Source organism: Pelodiscus sinensis, chromosome 14 (assembly GCF_052426305.1).
Source record: "Pelodiscus sinensis isolate ZL-2025 chromosome 14, ASM5242630v1, whole genome shotgun sequence".
In the NCBI taxonomy this organism is placed as follows: Eukaryota; Metazoa; Chordata; order Testudines; family Trionychidae; genus Pelodiscus; species Pelodiscus sinensis.
In genome coordinates, this window is record NC_143065.1 from 25,377,368 (window position 1) to 25,398,786 (window position 21,419).

Here is a 21,419-nt window from a genome sequence, read left to right on the forward strand (position 1 = left end):
CTGAAAGGACTAACCTTTTGTAAACTAGACACAGTTACTTTTTAAATGTACGCTATAGCAATCTCATTTTTTTTTTGCATAAACTATTAATTAATGCTGTATTTTTTAAGCTTTCTATATTCACTGTTTTGTGCCTTAGATGGAGACAAAGACACGAGAAGGTGATAATCACTGTACTATACAGTACAAAATCAGAATACACAATGACAGCAAAACTCTTTAGGTATGTGTGTATATACAATGTTTTGTATAGTATTATTAAAAAGTGTGACCTAATTTCTAAATAAATCTATTGTATTTGCTATTATATGCTGTTACCTAATGACTAACAAATCTCTGCTTTCAAAGAGATGAGAGTATTGTTAGCACTGACGGCATTGCATTTTGGTTTTGTAATTTTAAATAGCTTGCAGGGCCTATAGAACCAGTTTATGGGTGCTTTTCATTTATTCTACATCAAACGAAAAAAATTTAAATGAATAAACATAGCAATCAAAGGGCCTGATTCTGCAGCGCTTGGCAGCTTTTGTAAAGCTACGTCTACACTGGCATGAATTTCCGGAAATGCTTAAAATGGAATACTATTCCGTTTTCAGCTTTTCCGGAAAAGGAGCGTCTACATTGGCCACGGAGTTTCCGTGATAACGATGCGCTTTTCCGGAAAAACACATCTACATTGGCGGCGCGCTTTTCCAGAAAAGCAAAAGCCTGGAACCATTTTGAAAAGGGCAAAGGCCGCCAGACCTTTCCGGGGGTGGGGCCGGAGCTCCGTCCAGACGCATGGTTAAAGGGGTCTCGCCGGGCAGCCGTTGGTCTCGTGCTCCTGTGCCTTGTGACCTCTGCCAGGGACTGGCACCCTTCACAGGGTCGGTGGTTGCCCTGTGAGTTTTGGGGACACCACCCTTTGGCCCCCAACAGCTTTTCCCAGCGTCTTCTTTTTTCTGCCCTGCAGCCGTGGGTGGCCATGTATCTGCTCAGGCCCCTGTTGGACCTGTACAGGTGCCTGGAGCTCGTGCTGCAGGCTGGTGCCCTGGCGTTCATATACCAGGAGGCAGAGATCGCCTTGGACTCCCTCACCAGGGAGGTCCTGGCAACCGCGTGGCATCAGCACCCTACCATAGACCGGCCCATCTGGACTTTGGAGACGAGCACCGACTGGTGGGACCGTGTGGTCCTCGGACAATGGGACGACCACCAGTGGATCCGGAATTTTCAGATGAGGAAGCGAACCTTCATGACGCTGTGCACCTGGCTCACCCCCGCGCTGCAGAGAACCGCCACCCGGCTACAGGCACCCATCCCCGTCAACAAGAGGGTTGCCATCGCGCTGTGGAAGCTGGCCACACCGGACAGCTACCGCTCGGTGGCACACCAGTTCGGGGTGGGAAGATCCACCGTTGGAGTGATCGTCATCCAGGTAAGTCCCAGGGGGAGTGGGATGGGGGGAGGGTGCTCCACTCCAGGCCCAGGGACACCCAAGACTCCAGGCTGGGTTGCCCAGGGGTTTCGGCCGTCCCTCCCTTGCACAGGCCCGCTGGTGGGGGGGGGCGTGGGGTAAGGGGGGCCCTGGGGTGTGTGTGTCTGTGTGTGTGTGTGTGTGAGGACAGAGGGAATCAAGGGGGGGGACCCAAGGGAGTGCACAGTCACCCCTGGCTGTATGTAATGTGTTCCCTTGTGTTTCTCTGCACCCTTCTGCAGGTTGTCCACGCCATCAATGACGTCCTGGTCCCGAGAATCATCCGCCTGCGCGACGTCAATGAGACTATGGCCGGCTTCGCTGCCCTCGGGTTCCCCAACTGTGGGGGAGCCCTGGACGCCACCCACATCGCCATCCGGGCCCCGGAGCATCGAGCAGCCCACTTTATGAACAGAAAGGGGTACTGCTCCATCGTCCTGCAGGCCCTCGTGGATCACCGGGGCCGCTTCCTGGACATCTACGGCGGCTGGTCCGGCCGGGCACACGACGCCCGCATCCTCCGGAACTCAGGACTGTTTCAGAGGTTGGAGGCGGGAACCTACTTCCCGCGGCGGGACTTGACTGTCAGGGATGTGCCGATGCCCATCTGCATCGTCGGGGACGCGGCCTACCCCCTGATGCCCTGGCTCATGCGGCCCTACACGGGGCAGCTGGACCAGAACCGGGCCCGGTTCAACGACCGCCTCAACCGGGCCCGAAACCCAGTGGAGCTGGCGTTTGGACGCTTAAAAGCCCGCTTCCATTGTTTGCTCACCTGTCTCGACATGGGTGAGCAGAATGCAACAGAGGTGCTGACCGCGTGCTGCGTGCTTGGAGCGCAGTGGGGAGGCCTTCCTCCCTGCATGGGTGGCAGCTGAGGCACAGACCTTGGACCAGCCTGCCACAGCTGCCATCCGCCAGGCGCGCCAGGAGGCGGTGCGCATTAGAGAGGCCCTGGTGGACATGTTTGCCCAAGCCCCGTGGCAGGGTCGCTTGGGTCACCCCAGAGTACTCCGTCCCAGCTCCTACCCTTCCCCACCTCCTCCCCTTATCTCCCCCCCCCCCCCCAATAGTATAGTAAAGCGTCGGGTCACAGCACATTGGCCATCATTGAGTCTGTTCGTCGGGTGCGTCGGGCGTAGTTAGGGTTTTTCTTTTAAGTTAGGCTAGGGTTTCGGCCACCATCGCCGTCCTGAAGAACAGCCAACAGGATTTGGGACTTGTGCGGAAGGCTCACATCAGTGCCATCTTCGATGGATCTCCTGGCTCTTCCTCACCTGAGGCCCGGAAGGCCCAAAGGATTGACATGGCCAGCTTCTCTGTCATCATCCGTTGAGGGATCTCCTGGCTCTTCCTCTCCTGAGGCCCGGAAGGACCAAAGGATTGAGGTGGCCAGCAACACCACAATCGTCCTCCCTGCGCCTAGACTATGTTTTAGAATCTGTACTGTACTGCATCTTTTAACCATTTCTGCTTGTTTGTTGCTATGTAAATATAGTTTGTGGTTTACATCTTTACTGAAAAGTCTCAGTATTTCTTTATGCGCCGCAAACCAATGACCACTGAAAAAGGGCCACCCCCCGGTGACAGAGTCATGAATTTGTTGTCCACAGTTTGTAACCCTGTTAAGTTGAAGTGGCTAATTGGCATCTCACATAATTTCTGTACAGTTACTAGAGGAACACAATAACCACACAAGATTCAAGTGAAAACAGAACTTTTTATTTACAAAGGAGGGGGGGGGGACCTTTAACTGGGAGAAGGAGGGGGGGCAGTTAATGGGACGGGTGGCCCCTGCAAGCGCCCCTGTGGGGGCGGACCTGCCCACGCTGGGCAGACCGCATCGGGGCAGCCTGCACGCTGAGGTGCCCACGAGTAGGAGCACGAGAAGGAGCACGAGCAGGAGCACGAGCAGGGTCAGGTTCAAGAGCAGAAGCACGGTCAGGGTCAGGAGCAGGGGCAGGGGCAGGGGCAGGGGGGGGGGGCATGGGCTGTGCTCCGGGAGGGATGGCGGGGGCATGCGGTCCAGCCATGCCGTAGTGGATGGCATGTATTAAATGTGCCGTCAGGGTGCCCATTGTGGCGCGCATCTCGCGGCATTCCTCCAGGAACGCAGCCCATCCCTCCTGCCACCACTCCTGGTCCCTCTGCACATGCTCCGCAATGGAGGTCTGGATCCCCTCCACCGCGGTGACATGACGCCGAAGCAGCTAGTCCCGGTGTCGGAGCCTGTGCCTCCAGGCTTGGGCAGCTGGGGGTGCCACTGCTGCTGGAGTCGCGGGTCTGGTGCTGGGTCCCGCTGCAGGGAAGAGAAGAAAGGACAGGTCAGTCAGGCAGGCCGTCCACTGTCCCCACACCTCATGCCCTCCACCCCGGAGCCCAGGTGACCGCACAGTTGTGGCTTGGGCCCACTCGGTTCCCCTCCTGCTCCCGTGTTGTATGTTGGCAAGGAGGACCGCCCCTGGGAGTAGGGTCCTCCCTCCAGTATTGTAAGCACCGGTCTGTATCCTGGCCCCGTGCAGGGCGGGAGGGTGCTTGTGCTGCGTTCACCTGTGGAACTCCCTGCCAGTGGACACTGTGAAAAGCTTAGGGCTAATCAGTGGTGTTTGACAGGGAGCGAGATGCATCCCCACGGCAGTGCCTGGGAGCACACCTGTCAGTGGCAGTCTGGGCTCTCAGATCTCCTCGCGTGGGATATCTCCTGGACAGAACCAGAAGGGTGACTGGGTGGGGGGATGTCCCATCCTTGCAGCAAAACTCAGGGGCCCTTCTCCCTCCCACTATCCCTCCCGCAAGCCTGGTAGCCCAGGGACAGGTCTGGCCACAGTGGGGACTTCCCTCGGGGAACCCGCCAAGGCACTGGGAGCAGGTGAGGGGCTCAGTGGGGGTCCACGGTCACAGGACTGTGACGCTGCGCTTATCCCAGGAGCAGCTGGCTGTGCCTCACAGCCAGGCATGGGACAGTGTGCCGTTCTCTGGGCTGCACCCCTTGGTGAAGCTGCGGGCTCTGGGCTGAGTCCCTGGGGCCCTGGCCGGTTCCAGCCGGCATCCACCCTTCCCCCGGTCCCGCCGAATGTGTGCGAGGAGCACGGTCCCAGGCGTGCCCTGCAGCTGCCTGCCACTGCCACCTGCCGCTTGGTCACCAGGCTGCACGTGGTTGCACGTGCTGCTAACTGCCTCATGCTACGCAGCGTGCAGCTCACGTGGCCTGAGTGACATGCTGTCCCCCTCCCCTCTCCGGGCACCTGGCTCTCCCTCCCCCCCGCCCTCCGCCCCCCACCCTTTGGGAGTGTAAACTGCAAAGACTCACCAGTGGGTTCCTCCCCGGCCACAGAGGAGCTGCTGGAGGGGGCCTGCTGGGTGGCAACGCTGGCCTCCTCTCCCGACGCGCCGCCACTGTCGTCTCCCTCCTCTGGCTCGGTGGGAGGGTTGATGGAGGGGTGCTGGCAGGTGTCTACAGAGACAGCTGGGGCTTACGGGGCTGGCTCACCCAGAAAAGACTGCATCCTCTCAAAATAGGGGCAGGCATCCCCTCCCCTCCATGGCCCGCACGTACGCCAGCCGCAGCTCCTTCACCTTGGAGCGCACCTGCTCGCAGTTGCGGCTGGGGTGGCCTTGCTGGGCCAGGTTCCGTGCCAGACGGGTGTACAAGTCTGCATTCCAGCGGCGGGACTGCAGGTCATGGAGACCCTCCTCCTCCTCCCACAAGTCCAGGAGGGTCTCCAGCTCCCTGGGGGTCCAGGATGGGGCCCTGCGTTTCCGGCCCCTGGGGGCTTCCTCCCCTGCCCCGGGTGACGGTGGCTGACGATCACCTGGAGCTGCCATGCCTGCGCTGAGGTGGCTGGGCAGCACAGTTGCCACGTGGCAGAGCTGGGAAGGGTGGTCTCCGGGGGGCTCCTGCCACGTGCGGCCAGTAGCGTGCGGGCTCTTTAAGCCCTCGGGTAACGCGGAAGTCCGCGGCTTCTACGGGGTCTCCCGCAGTCCAAACCGCTTTTTTCCATTTCTTCTGCTTTTCTGGAAAAGCTGTCTATACTGGCCCTTTTCCGGAAAAGCTTTTCCGGAAAAAGGACTTATGCCCGAGCGGGAGCAGCGTACGGTTTCCGGAATAGCGGCTGATTTTGTACAGTACAGCGTCGATACTTTTCCGGAAATTCAAGCGGCCAGTGTAGACAGCTCGCAGCTTATTCCGGAAAAGCGGCTGCTTTTCCGGAATAAGTGGCCCAGTGTAGACACACCTTAACTGTTTGTGCCCAGAGGGCATAAAACCCTGCCATTCTGATTTGGTGACAAACAGCCACTTAATACTAGGATTAACGACAACACAAGATGCAAGAAAGCAGCCAGCCTCAATACTAAACAACCAACATCAATCTAAACTTTCAAGTAACTCTTGTAGCTTGTAAAAGAAATTTTCTCCAATATATGCAAGTTAGGGCACGTCTACACAGCAGGGCTAAAGCCAAAATAAGCTATGCAACTTGAGCTACATCAATTGCATAGCTTATGTCAAAATAGCTTATTTTGGCTTTTGGTAGTGTCCACACAGCAGGAAGTCTGAGAAAGAGCACTCTTCCTCCAACTTCCCTTACTCCTCATAAAATGAGGGTTACAGGAGTCGAAGTAAAAAGTCCTCCAGCTCAATACTATTTTGACATGTCAAAATAACTGCTTGTAGTGTAGATGCAGACTGTGTTATTTAAGAACAACATCAGTTATTTTTAAAATAACACTGCTGTGTAGATGTACCCTTACTGAAAAGCCCATTCCTTAAGGTTGGGGAGCATTTAGAGATTTCTGTTTTATGCAAAATCAATTCAAAACACTGAGCATGAGCAGTAAGGCTTGACACATAGGGCCTTTATGGGGACTTGGGAAGAAAGAATCCAAAGTTGTCCAAGGTTGTAGCATAATTTAGGGACACAGCTCTTTCCTGTCTAAGCTAACCTAGGGTTGTTGCTATACTTCAAAGGCAAAAGCACCGCAGCTTCGGGTCAGCTGGGGACTCCCTTGCTGACCCCGGGCTCCGTGTGGTGGCGTTTCAGAGGCAGCGCTGCACAGAGCCTGGGGTCAGCTGGGGACTCCCCTGCTGATCCCGGGCTCCGTGTGGTGGCGTTTCAGAGGCAGCGCTGCACACAGCCTGGGGTCAGCTGGGGACTCCCCAGCTGATCCCAGGCTTGACGCGGTGCTGCTGTCTTGAAATACCATGAGGAGCCTGACGCCAGGCTCCCTGCAGCATTCAAAGTGGCAGCATCACATGGAGCAGCTGACCCTGGCTCTGTGCGGTACTGCTGCTTTGAAGTACTCCTCTCCCCTCCCCCCTGCTTTGCTGCCTCTATTTGATAGAGGCAGCAAGGAGGGGAAGCGACTAGTCGACTATCCTGTTGACTATCCAATAAGCATTTGTATATCAGATAGTCAACTAGTCCTTCACATCCCCAGTCTAAACTAAGGATGTAAAATCCCATTTAACTGGTTAAACGTGAAGTTGAACTGGTTAACCAATTAAGGGGGAGTGGCTGGAGAGACCTTCCCCCTTGTCGCGGCCAGGCTGGAGCGGTCCCCCCCGCTGCAGGCTCTCTCATCCCTAGTCTAAACTGTAAGACCAAATTATTTAGCCATATTGGGGGACTATCATGCTGTAGCACAGAATGGTGGGGGGTTTTTCAGTATAAGCAGGCTCTTGAAGCTAATCTACAATCCAATAGCCAGGCCAAATAGCCAGATGCAGAACAGATTCAGAGAGAACAATCTCCTCGCATAATGAAGCTATCAAATGTGTCTTCAGAGGGTTCTAATGCATCTTTCTTCCCCAGGAAGGGTGAAGAATTGAAAGGTCTATCCGATGGAGGAGTCCTCTTTGCATTCTGCCATAGGGTGCTTTGTTCATCCTGTGCAGAACTCTTGCACAGAGGAACCTCACTGGTGCAACTGCTTGGGGAACCTCCACCAAAAAGGAGCAGCTAGTGTATAGATTAAGGGTGGGCAACAATTTTTTGCTGGGGGCCACTTCAGAAATTTATGACCTGGCCTGGGGCCACTCTGGAAGGAGTGGGGCCTCAAGTGGAAGGGGCGGGGCCAGGATACTTCCCTGCTTCCCCACCCACAGACCATGATTGGTCTGGGGTGGGGGAGCATGTGAAAAGTCTTTGCCCCTCCCCCCCCAGAGGTTCCCCCTAGGCGCCCATGCCCCTGACGGTGGGAGACTTTGCGTGCTCCCCCTTTTGCCCCCAGGCCAATCAGGGTTTGGGGGCGGGGGAGCAGCAGGGCCTCTGCGGCCTGGATCAACTCACTTGGCAGGCCGAATCCAGCCCATGGACGCTCTTTTGCCTACCCTGGTGTAATCAGATACTATAATTCAACTAGCCTATAAAAACTGGAGCTGATTATCTTAGAATGTGCATTTTATAAGATCCACACAGGTAGTTTTTAGAACATGTTACTGTAATGAAGCCATGAAGAAAACTCAAATGGGAGAGGCATAGATTTGTTCTTCACATTTACTATTTTGCTCTTCCTCTTGCTTTCCTGATAACAGGATTGTAAACAACCTGTGTTACTTTGGTACCATCTGGGTGATATTTTTTGTATATTAGAAAACAGGATTTAAAAATTGTTGTTAAAATGGTTTCTGTTGACATAATTGATTGGCTTCAACAACAGATGAACATTCTAAGCCCTATCCTCAAGTTTTAGCAAAAGAGTTTTTACAGGAAAGCTTAACTGTTTCTTAAAAACTGGTGGAAACTGTGGGGGAGGTGAACAATTTGAGTCTATCCAAGATACATATTATTTCAAGCAATCCCCTGTTGCACAATTTGTTGGAACCGGTTATAATTTTGTCCTCTTCCATTTTATTTGTAATGTTATTGCCGGCTCATAGCTTAATATTACACACAAAACAACTATATTAAATGAACGTTGCTAAGGTTGCAAAGTTAAGCATTCAGAAATTTGGGAATTAAGGTGCTGTGCAATAGTAATTTGCCTCCCTTATTTGCATACATTATGATACAATCTTTAATTACATGGTCCTGTGCTATTTTTTCTCCACAGGACTCCTGCCTAATTCAGTGCACAGCATGGATGGTGTTCACTTAATAAGCAGCTATTCAGTATTTTATTTTTTTCCTCATTGCTTAGTGTATGTCTAACACACACACCTACTGGGAGTGGTTCATTGTCTCATGTAGTGGCACTTAGATCACTTACAGAGAGAAAGAATGAGTCTTTTCTACAACATTAGCTGAGAGCCAGCTGGCTTTCAGCTCCAGTGGTCAAGGTTTGTGCACTAAGCTCCAGCAGTCCCTGGTTTGGTTCCACCTGTCAGCATTGCATATGGCCCAAGCCTTTATTTACTGCAAAATATTCAAACCCTGCTCATGAACTATACTGTGCTGCTTCTTCGCCACAGTATGCTATACTTAACACCAGCAAAACAACTTATTTTTAACACAGCCTTGTTCTCTGAAACATTTTGCCTGAAGTGATCCAATAAAATTCAGCTTGAGGCAGATCCCTAGCATGGAAAACAAGTCAAGTCTGGCAAAGTATCATAAGTAGCTCAAATGGGTACATTGAGGAAATCTTAGGAGATGGTGCCACTAGATCAGCCTATAAATCAAAAGGCCTATATACAGGTTGGAACCTCTCTAATCTGGCTCTCTCTGGTCCAGCAACATCCATAACCCAGCATGATTTTAGATGGCCAGATAGCCATTTGTCGGAGTACAACCACCTGCTGGATTTGAACCTGGGTGCTCCGGAGCTTAGTATAGAAGTCTCTACAGTGTGAGCTAGAACTGTCAGCCTAGGCTGTAGAACTCTCTCGTTCTTATCTCTCACTATAAGTGATCTAAGTGCCACTGCATGGGACAGTGAACTACACTAGTTGTGTAGTTTATAATGGGAGCGGACAAGTTTCCTGCAGTCCCATAAAGTCTGTTGCTGTTATTTCGCTCTAATTTACCCCTAAATGTCTTCTAAGAGCCCAGTAAGCAGTGGAAGTGTTGGTAATGCTGCTAGACCAGTCCTGGGCAAAATACAGCCCACGGGCCAAATCCGGTCTGCCAAGCCACCAGATCCCCCCTGCGGATGCTGCAGAAGCCCCAGGCAGGCTCCCCACTTGCCTCGCCCCACCCACAGACTGCTCAGAAACACAGCTGTGGGGTGTTTTTTCTTTAAAAACAGTGAGTCCGGAGGGAAGGGGACTGGAAAAGCTTTAGGAGCTACTCCCACCCCCAGCACAATCCCATTGGCTGGTTTCTGGCCAGAAACTGGCCAGTGGTAGCTGCCTGTTTCAATGACAGGCTGTCATGAAGCACAAGGGGCTCCAGAGCACATGGCTAAAGCCTATGCAGGGACAAGGCAGACAGGAAGGCTGATTCAGGAACAGCTGCTGTCTGGTAAGTCTCCTGGCAGAGCCTTCTTCTGGCACCCCAGTCCCTCCCTTCCCCAACCCTCTGCCCCCACTTCTGCTCCCTACTCCACATACCCAAATCCTCTGCCCCCCTCCTGTACCTATATCTCCTCCCAGATCTGGCACCCCAATCCCCTTCCCCAGATCACAGTCCCCTCCTGCCCTAGCTCACAACCCAAATCCCTGCACCTTCTCCTGTACCCCAATTCCCTGCCTTAGGTCACAATCCAACCTCCTCCACCACACTCCATTGCCCCAGGTCACAACTGCCTCCTTCACCCAAATACCCTCCCTTACCCTAAGCTCCCTTCTGCACCTAACCTCCATCCCAGACCCCGCACTTCCTCCATTAATATCATGGAAGAGTGCAGCCCCCGACCACTTTCCGAATTCTTGGAGTGGTCTCCACATCAAAAATTATTGCCAACCCCTGTGCTAGACAATATTGACCTCCCGTGGTTTGGCAAATTATCTGATAACTGTCTCAGTTCTCCCTGGCTGTGTCTAGACTGGCCAGTTTTTCCGGAAAATCACCCGCTTTTCCGGAAAAACTTGCCAGCTATCTACACTGGCCGCTTGAATTTCCACAAGAACACTGACTTCCTACTGTAAATCAGTGCTTTTTGCGGAAATACTATGCTGCTCCCGTTGGGCAAAAGTCCCTTTTGCACAAAAGTTTTGCGCAAAAGGGCCAGTGTAGACAGCTGAGATTTGTTTTGCGCAAAAAAGCCCCGATCGCGAAAATGGCGATCGGGGCTTTTTTGTGCAAAAGCGCGTCTAGATTGGCCACGGATGCTTTTCCGCAAAAAGTGCTTTTGCGGAAAAGCATCCGTGCCAATCTAGACGCTCTTTTCCGAAAATGCTTTTAACAGAAAACTCTTCCGTCAAAAGCATTTCCGGAAAATCATGCCAGTCTAGACATAGCCCCCATGTACTAGATCTATCAACAAGGACAGTATCTCTTTTATGGCTGCAGAACGGATTGTTTCTATCAAAGAATTATCCTCATTTCACTCATTCAACACTAATGTAAAAAGTGTGTTCTGCACAAGCTTTTGATGTCTCCACTTGGTCCATAGGCTGAATTTTAAAATCAGATTGGCAGGAAGAAACTCACACCAACGCACTCAGCTGTTCAATTTGTCACTGCTGGGATAAGAATCAGTATTATAAAGCTCTAACCAGATTCTGAGAGGCAGTAATCATGATCTCTGATGATTTCAGAAAGATATCCATCTTTAAAAAATCCTGGAGTTATCCATGCAATTTCAGGAATTCTTTATGAAACAGGAAGATTTTTCATGCTGATGTCCTTAAAACAACAGTTTCATAGATTCATCAGTCATGTGAAATGCTGGCATGTGAATTACATTCCATTACCGTATACCAGCAGGATGTTTTATTATTTTTGTTTTAATTCAAAGCAATTTTCTCTGTAGCTGCCTGAAACCAGTGTTGTTTCTAGCAATAAATTATAATGAGATTCCTGTTTTGTCATATAAATTTGGTCTGGTTGCAATCCTTCATTTCTCATTAAATTAACCAGGCACTGTCTAAATGGATCAATCAATTTTGTAGCTATTGATATATTGGAGAACTGCCAAATACTGCATTTGTAGATAAATCTTTTAGCTAAAAAGAGCATCTCCCCTTAAATCATGGTTAAACTGAAGGAGTTTTAAAGGTGTACCCCATTCTAAACTTGCACATACTATCCATATTTAACCCCATTTTTCTAGCCATCCTAGGATCCTGAGTTTATCCATTTCCTTTTCATCGCTGCAAACAGAATTAAGTCTAGACACAACATACATTCTGCATTTAAATAACATTGGAATAGGTGAAAGCATGGCTGATTTCCTCTGAAATAAAAACAGATAATCAATAGTGTTAATGTGCTATTAGACACTGCTGGAATGGTTTTACAAATGGAAATCTTCTCTCAAGTATTGGAAATTCAGAGTTCCAAACACTGAAGTTATACTGAACCGTAGAAATACAGTTAATTGTATTTGTAATGTTGCCAATGTTAATGTTTATATAGGCAACCTAAAAATAAGTGCAGAGTGAATCAGTTTAAGAAGCAGTGAGATAGCTTTAATGCATATCCTCAGCATTTTTTAAAGGATACACCTACACGGCAAGCTTATTTCGAAATAAGCCATTCCGGAAGACTTAATTCCGAAATAGCATTTCAACATTGCAGGGAAGCCTCTAAATTAGTCCAAGGTAGGCTTCCCTAATGTAAACATGATATCTTGATTTTGAGCCCCAGGAGGCCCGGGGGAGGCATAACTTAGAACAGCCCTGGTGAGGGGCTATTTTGAAATAGCAGCAGTGGAGCATCTACACACACCTTATTTCAAATAGCTATTTTGGAATAAACAACAAATGTTCTGGTAGCACTTTATGGACTAACAAAACATGTAGATGGCAGAGATCTTACCTTAAGCATTACAAACATAGCTTCCCACTTATCACCCCTGATTAGCCATTCATTGACGCAAATAGCTATTATCTCCCTCCCTCCATCCCTCCCCCTCACCCCACTTTCTGTACTAAATCTGATTTGTCAGTTTAATAATGTATACACTTTTTTCATTGTATTCCTTTGGTATATATGGTCATGCTAATTCTCTTCCAGAATCTGATCTGAGGAAGTGGGTTGGCCCACGAAAGCTCATCACCTATTAAACCATCTTGTTAGTCTTTAAAGTGCTACATAGTTTTTCCTTTTGTTATAGCATCTTAAAGACTGAGTAGTTTAAGAGGCTGATAAGAACCATTAGTTTGCACTTGGAAAGGAAGATGACCAACACCAGATTCTAAACAGACATCAAGAACCATTAGCACCTTCATTGTTTGGTTGGTTAATAATATGCGAGCCATCCCATAGCCAGATTCAAACCATAGGCATGAGAATTAAACTTTGTGAATGAAGTTAAGCTCCAGTCCTTCTCTGTGTACCAAGTAAACTCTTCCAGACCACAATAGCATGATCTAAGATATTATAGCTCCATGCATGCACAAGAATATGGAATAGTTGGGTTTAAAAAAAATAGGGATTGATTATCACACCAGTATAAATGAGGAGCAACTCCACTTGAATTAGAATATAAGAATAGTCATACTGGATCAGATCAACAACTAGCCTAGTATCCCCTGTTCCAACAGTGGTTGGAGCCAAATGCTTCAGAGGGATTTAACAGAATTTATTGAGTAATCCATCCCTTGTCATCTAATCTCAACTTCTAACAGGTTTAGGAATACTTGGGGCATGGCATTTTTCCTGACCATATATAGTATCTTCAGGGGGTAGCCGAGTTAGTCTGTACAGGAAAAACAACAAATGGTCTGGTAGCACTGTATAGACTAACAAAACATGTAGTTGTTATCATGAGCTTTCGTGGGCACAGCCCACTTCTTCAGATGACCGAAGTTTTGAGTTTAGGATGTCCAGACCCAAAATAAATAGGTGGGGGGGAGCGAAGAAAGGGGGTGGGAGATAGGGAGCTAGAGGGAATCAGTAAGTATCTGAAGATTGGGTAGTTAAAAGGAAGCAGATAAGAATCAAAGTCAATTGATAGTATCCTTCTTGACATAGGAGTCTACACAGAGTTGTTTGCACCTTCAATGAGTGTTAAGTTGATAGTGCCCCAACCACCCTTCATCATGATTGAGTCTATTAGCATGTGAACTGAATTTGCGGATGAACTCTAATTCCATTGTTTCTCTGTGTATCTGGCTAGTAGAACTGGTTTCTGATAAGACAGCCTCTTGAAGATCTTTTAAACAGTGATTAGGAAGATTAAAGTGTTCCCCAATAAGTTTCTGTATGTTTCGTTTATGTATTTCTGATTTGTGTCCATTGATTCTTTCTTGCAGAGACTGTCCGGTTTGTCCAATATATATAGCAGTGGGGAATTGCTGGCATTTGATGGCATAGATCAAATTACTGAATGTGCAGTCAAATGACCTTTTGATTTGGTAGCTTATGTTGTTGTTTCCAGTGATGAATTTGCTAGTATAGATATGTGGGCAGAGTTGGCACTGTGTTTGGTTACAGGGCTGGGTTCCTGGATGTTTATGATGTGGTTGTGTGGCATGGTTACCGGAAAGAATCCAGGGGGGAAGAGGGGATTGTGTGTAAGCAAGAATAGTCTTTTCTCCCAAGGCCTCTGACAGGGGGGGTATGTCTACACTACAAAGTTAGTTCGAACTAACGGACGTTAGTTCGAACTAACTTTAATAGGCGCTACACTAGCGCTCCGCTAGTTCGAATTTGAATCGAACTAGCGGAGCGCTTAGTTCGAACTAGGAAAACCTCATTTTACGAGGACTAACGCCTAGTTCGAACTAGCTAGTTCGAACTAAGGGCTGTGTAGCCCTTTAGTTCGAACTAGTGGGAGGCTAGCCCTCCCCAGGTTTCCCTGGTGGCCACTCTGGCCAACACCAGGGAAACTCTATGCCCCCCTCCCGGCCCCGGACCCCTTAAAGGGGCACGGGCTGGCTACGGTGCCCGTGCCAGGTGCAAGCCTGCCAGCACCCAGCTAGCAGACCCTGCACCTGGCACGGCACAGAGCCACCCACCCGATGCCCCCCAGCCCACCCCCTCTTGCCGGGACCAGGCTGGCGGCTCCCGGGAGCTTGCCCTGGACCGCAAGAGGCGGGCACCTTCCTGGGCTAGTGCGGACATCGTGGACCTCGTCCACGATCTCCTCACTAGGCACAGGAAAGTGGCCGTCTAGGGCAGGAGAGCTGCCAGCCTGGCCACCCAGGACCAGGTGTGCATGAAAATCAAGGGGGTCCACTGAGACCCCCGACCCTGAGCCCTGAGCTTACAATGGCCGTCCTGGGTCAGACCAAAGGTCCATCTAGCCCAGTAGCCTGTCTGCCAACAGCGGCCAACCCTAGGGACCCTGGAGGGGATGGACCGAAGACAATGACCAAGCCATTTGTCTCGTGCCATCCCTCTCCAGCCTTCCACAAACTTTGGGCAGGGACACCACTCCTACCCTCTGGCTAATAGGACTCCATGGACCCAACTTCCATCACTTTATCTCACTTCCCTTTAAACTCTGTTCTAGTTGTAGCCTTCACAGCCTCCTGCAGCAAGGAGTTCCACAGGTTAACTATTTGCTTTGTCAACAACAACAACAACTTTCTCTTACTAGTTTCAAGCCTGCTACCCATTCCTTTCCTTTGGTGTCCTCTAGTCCTTCTTTATGGGAACTAATGAAGAGCTTTTCTGTATGCACCCTCTCCACCCAACTCCTGCTTTTAGAGCCCTCTATCCTGTCCCCCCTCCGTCTCCTCTTTTCTAAGCTGAGAAGTCCCAGTCTCTGTAGCCTCTCTTCATATGGGACCTGTTCCCAACCCCTGATCATGTTAGTTGCCCTCCCCTCTCCCAGCCTTTCTCTTCCCCTCTCCCACCTCCTTTTCCCAGTCTCCCCCAGTTTTTTTTCAATAAAGACAGAGTCAATGTTGGAAGAAACGTTATCTTTATTTTGTACATCAATAAGAAGGGGGGCTAAGGAAGGGTAAGTGGAAGGAGGTGAGGGAGGAATGGGGTACGAGCCCCCGATGGGGAGGACTGGGCTGGCTCTGCGGGCTTCTGGGGGTGGAAGCTCTCCTGCAGCCCCCCAATTACTCCCTCTCCGCAGATGGCAGCCTGCGGCAAGTGCAGCCGGGCTGATGGCCGAGTGGTGTGATGTGCCCAGTGTGGGCACTCAGGGCACTCCAAGCCAGAACTTCTTTGCAAGCGGGGCACCCCTTAGAACTGTGTGTCCGGGGTGGGGGTCGGGACCCTTTAAGCGCAGCCCTCGGCTAGCCTGAGACAGCATCTCCATGCTCTAAGTCCTCCTTTTATGCCCTGCCGGCACTGCTTCCGGCCATCCTTAAGCCCTGTTCAGAGTCCACTCAATGTGGACTTACTAGTTCGAACTAGCAAAACGCTAGTTCGAACTAGTTTTTAGTTCTAGATGCGTTAGTTCGAACTAGCTTAGTTCGAATTAACTAATTCGAACTAAGTTAGTTCGAACTAGCGCTGTAGTGTAGACGTACCCTGAGGGATCATTTTCCAAGATGGGTTGGAGATTGTGTATAATGTGCTAGAGGGGTCTGAGTTGTGGACTATAGGTAATAAGTGGAGTTCTGTTATTTTCTCTTTTGGGTCTGTCTTGAAGTAGTTCATGTCTGGGTACTTTTTTGGCTCTGTCAATTTGTTTTTTCACTTCTCCAGGTGGGTATTTCAGTTTTAAGAATGCTCTGTAAAGATCCTGTAGGTAAGGTCCCCAACCTTTTGGAGCTGCTGGGCACCCGGGGGTGGGGCCATGCATGCGCCGTGTGCCCAGGGATGGTACCACGCATGCGCCGTGCACCCAGGGCAGGGGCTGCGCATGCGCCAGGCACCCAGGGCGCAAGAATGGCTCAGGCCAGCCCTGGTCATGAGAAGAATCTCTTGTGTGTTCCATCACCAGCTCTTCAGCTGACTTGTGTGAATTGGGCACTTATACCAGAATGATCAAACATGGAAGCCTCAATTAAGTAGGTCAATCCTTGTACATGTTTAAACTCTTACATGCCCTCAGCAGTAAAATGAAGGAAACAATGCTTAGATCTCTCACAGAGATACAGGCAGTCCCCGGGTTACGTACAAGATAGGGACTGTAAGTTTGTTCTTAAGTTGAATCTGTATGTAAGTCGGAACTGGCGTCCAGATTCAGCCGCTGCTGAAACTGACCAGCGGCTGACTCCAGGAACCCCGAGGCAGAGTTGCTCTGCCCCGGGCTTCCTGGAATCAGCCTCTGATCAGTTTCAACAGCGGCTGTATCTGGACGCCAATTCCGACTTACATACAGATTTGACTTAAGAACCCCAGGCGTCCCCACGTCAGCTGCCGCTGAAACTGATCAGCGGCTGATTCCAGGAAACCCGGGGCAGAGCAACTGGGGGAGACCCCCAGCAGACCAGGGAGATGCGGAGCAAACCCGCGGAGGACCCGGGCGGAGGGGACCGCCCAGACGCGCCGCAGTCCCCCCACCCAGGTCCTCCGCGGCTTTGCTCCGCGTCTCCCTGGTCTGCTGGGGGGGAAGGGGGGACCGCGGAGCAGCTTTTCTCGCCCCGGAGGACGCAGGCGGCGGGACCGCGGGCGTGTTTGGGCAGTCCTGCCGCCCGCGTCCTCCAGGGCGAGAAAAGCCCCGTTCATAAGTGCGGATCTGACATAAGTCGGATCCGCGTAACCTGGGGACTGCCTGTACTATGAGGTTCCTTGAATTAATGTTTTTAAATTCTTGAATGAGAAGCATTACATAGAATAATTGATTTAGAGCCAATTACCCTCCCATGGAAAAGCTGTGGAAAAAAATCGCTGGGACATAGTTGTTCTTACTCTACTTAAACTCTCAACTATTTGTTGCTAGTGTAAAAGAAGCGCAGTGAGATACAAGTCCTCTGCTGAGCCCAAAACAGTCTTAGTGAGAGTGTCCAGGACTGCCAAATATTTTCAACAAAACAGTTTTAAAAAACAGCTGTTTTTTTAAATGAATTTCTCTAATCCTTCATTCTTGTCTTAGGTTGGTCTCAAGTCACTTTACTTCTATCGACAGATTATATACATTAGTTTTTTAGTTCTAAATGCATACAAAAAACTCCGGAAAAGTTTTTTTTTAAATGAGGCTTAAAAACTCAAAACATTACTTAAGAAACGTCTGTGTGTATTCAAAGTCCCCCAAAAGTGCTCTGTGGCAAACCTGAAAGGTCATGTTTCAATGTAAAGGTAAGGTAACCCCTACAACAAAATTAAAAACTCTTGAAAGAAATGTTTCTAATGGAAATGCTGGCAGACCCTTTCTTGTTAGAGCCTCAATGAGCCTTGCTACTGAAAGTATTACACGGTATTGCTTGAGAGACTAATTGATGGCAAAGTGTTATAGGGTTAGGTGATGAAGCTAATGAATCTGCTACCTACTGCTATAAAATCTGAAATATGAATTGTAAATGTAATACCATTATGTAAGCACTGAGCTTAAAAAAAAAAGACATTTAAAATCACAGTAAAGCAGAAATAGTAAAATCTGATATTTCATAAAACATAAAAAGTTAAAAGTTCCTGTTAAAATGTTTACAATTCACGACCTGCAATCACACATTATTAATTCAATTAAAACATAAAAAGCACTTCCAATCTTCACAGTTGTTTTACAGCCATGAACTAATTAATCTTCTTAGAATTGAGGTTATTTAAAAAAATCTTATATTTTTATGCCTAAAATAGGAAGGGGTTAAGTAATTTGCTCAAAGACCACAGAAAGAATCATATCAGAATAAAATCAGAACTCAAGAAAATGTACCATATTAGGAGAAATGGTATTTCATTTCCCCTTTGTGTTCCTGGAATGTCCTCAACATAACAGAACTACTGCTGCAAAGTGAAATAAGACTGTGTAGGAGAGCCTTGCACAAAGCAGAGTTCTTTGTGATGCGTCTCTCCCAAGTAGCATGTAGTAGAGAGGAAAGACAGCATTGTGATTAAGCATTGTCAGACTCAGCATTGAGAGACCCGGCTCTTCCACAGACTTCCGGTGTGAACTTGAGCAAGTAATTTAATCCCTTTGTATATCACTTCCTCCTCTGTAAAACAGATCTATATTTCCTTTCTCTTTTGTATCTAGGGCTAGACTGTGATGACCACCACCCACAGTGAGTGGTACCTTATTTTCACAAGGGACCCCTCTGAAGTCAACAGAACTACTCAAAAAGTAAGGTACTATTCAGCACAAGTTAGGGCATCCAAATCTGGTCCACAGACTGTAAACACTTTGGGACAGTGACTATCTTTTACCATATTTATGTGTGTGTGTGTGTGTACCACACCAAGCAGAAGAAGGTCCTCCAGGTGCTTCTGTAATACAGATAACATTGACATAATGATAGAGGTTGTGGTGGGCCAGAGAGGTATACTTGTCTTAATAGACTTCCTCAATCAAAACTGAGAGGTGTACAGAGGCCCTAGTTGCATGAGCAACCAACAGAACTACAGACAGTGAGAGCCTCGTCACTGGCTGGTAAGAGAAATATCCTATTTTTACCCTTGTTAGATTTGTCAGGCAACACCCATATCCTGGGAGAAACATTTAGATTACAATCCTTAAAAATCACATACTCGTCAGAACCTACTTGAAAGAAAGCCAAATAAACTTTCATTCCTAAGAGCTAAAACAATCATTAAAAACTTAACTCTGAATTTTCCAGATTCCTGCCATCAAGTTCCATGGAATCAGGATTGGGTTTACTAGAGAAGTGATGTTAGGTTCTTCTGGACTTTCCTTTCAGGCCTTAGTCTAATAGCATCTGTAAAAGTCACAGCTAATTCAGGTTCAAATAGTAGCAAAGACATGACAACCTGTTTGAGCAGCTCAAATTCAACCATGAGCTCCTCTACAGTCTGTAACTTGAGCTGTTCACCCAAGTTCAAAGTCAAATTACCTTATCTTGCTGAAAAGTTTCAGAGTGTTAGTCTGTAACTGAAAAAAATTAAAAATCAGTAAAAAGTCCTGTGGCACCTTAAATACAGTACTAGCAAAAAGTGTAGATGGTATCATAAGCTTTTGTGGGAATAAGTGGGTTGTGCCCACAAAAGCTCATGTTACCATCTACATTTTTTGTTAGTCTCTAAGGTGCCCCAGGCTTATCTTTGCTGCAATTTTATCCTGAATCAGCTAACGAGGGTTAGTTACTACAAGTTAAGATCACACTCTTTGCAGTAAAGACTTAACTGACGGCTTTACGAATCAATGCTGGTATTTCTACAGCCATATATGTTCAACATACCTCTGTGTAGATAAGTCTTTAGACTAGAAGATGCTCTCAGGTGATAATGACTCACTATGCTAAGTTATTTGTAAGGAAAAGACTGTACTTTTCCTACATAATTTAACATGAGATTATCACAGTGACATGAGTTTCATAAATAGGCTTCTAAGGTACAGTTATTTAAAAAAATACTGCCAACAGAAATAGAACCGTCTCTACATCACTCATCTGAATGCACAGCAAAGTAGTAAAGAAGAAAAAAGTTAAGGTTGACATGCCTGCCCTTTTGGGTATTTTATTAAACTTTTCAGTGATGTTAGTTCTCATGAAAGGTTACAATCTGACAGTCAAGGAGAACATTATCTCCTATTTGGCCATACAAATAGCCAGGGCTCGCCGAACCGCTCTCCGGCTCTTCCGGGTTACAATCTACTCGCCCGTGGCGAGTAGATTGTATTATTTGTCGAGCCCTACGAATAGCTATAGCACAAGTTGCAGCAGTGGAACCTCCCCCCAGAAACCCTATCAATGTACCACAACCTTGGGCTGGAGAGACCAGGTCAAATCATGGGCCCCAGTGTGTCGCTAGGGAAAAGCCCTGGTGCCAAAAAGCCAGCATAGCCAGCTTTCTGCCACCTGCTATGAACAGAGAATTGTAAAGGGCCCTTCGTATATATGACAGTCAGGCCTCTACAATGTGATTTACATATCCTCATTTCTGATTTTGTTATTTCATGCTCTACACCAGTGTTTCCCACCCGGTGTTCTGAACCCCGGGGTTCCGCAAAGCAAAAATAAGGGTTCCGCAAAAAAATTCCATTACAACAATATTGTATGATTTTTAAAAAATAATTAATATTTAAGAATTTATTAATTTTATTGAAAACAATTTTCATTTGTGTTTGCCACAATAAGTGTCCCTGTGTAATGCCAGCTTAGCCAGAGAGTGGGGACGATGATGTCACTACTCAGCACTTTATGCGCAGTCAGTCAGTGGTGTGATCGCCTTATTTGTGGTCTACATTTTCAGCTCCATATACAAGATTGTTATTAGGTGTTCCACAAAATTATTTCGAGTTTAAAAGAGTTCTGTGGCCAAATAAAATTGGTAAACACTGCTTTACACTATGGCTCTGAAGTCTGACTTGCAGACTTTCCTTGTAGTTATCATGTACAACACTGCTCTAATAGTAAAATCTGGCAGCTACATACCAAAGCGATGAAATCCAAAGGTAAACTTTTTTGTTGGTGATTTTGAAGATAACCACAAAGCAAGCAGAGTCAAAAGGATACCACTGAGGTCAGTTAGCATATGAAGTGCATCCGTCATGATTGCTAAACTATTAGCAACATATCCACCTGAAAATGAAATTGGAAAAGTTAGGGCATGTGAGATGAACAACTCTGTAAAATATCCTTTTGGTGTAGTTTGCAACAAAGTGTATTCTGAATGGTGCATTGAGGAAGTAATAGCACATCTTATGAAGTGTGGTGATGGAGCTAGTGGCTTTTCCCATTTTAATCAATGTGCCATGTTATTTCTTAAAGCTACCATGGTGATAAATACAGTATAAATACTTAAACAGATTAGGTAAGTAGAAAAGGCTCAGTCTTCCAACCTTTACTCACGCAAGTGGTCACACTAAAGTCAGTGAGCCCATTTGTTTGAATAAGATTCTGGAGGATCAGGCCTAAAGCAGCTTAATGTCTTTTATCTTTGTTATTTGTGTGTGT

The 21,419-nt window shown here is 48.0% G+C and overlaps 1 protein-coding gene across 2 annotated transcripts in view; it reads right to left on the reverse strand.

The window, feature by feature from the left end:
- SLC30A4 (solute carrier family 30 member 4) overlaps nt 1-21,419 on the reverse strand; it is a 53,295-nt gene that overhangs the window by 16,276 nt on the left and 15,600 nt on the right. For both annotated transcript variants that reach the window (XM_075897167.2, XM_075897166.2), the window contains exon 3: nt 20,898-21,044. In XM_075897167.2, the coding sequence (XP_075753282.1) occupies nt 20,898-21,044 (147 nt within the window). The remainder of the gene's footprint in view (nt 1-20,897; nt 21,045-21,419) is intronic.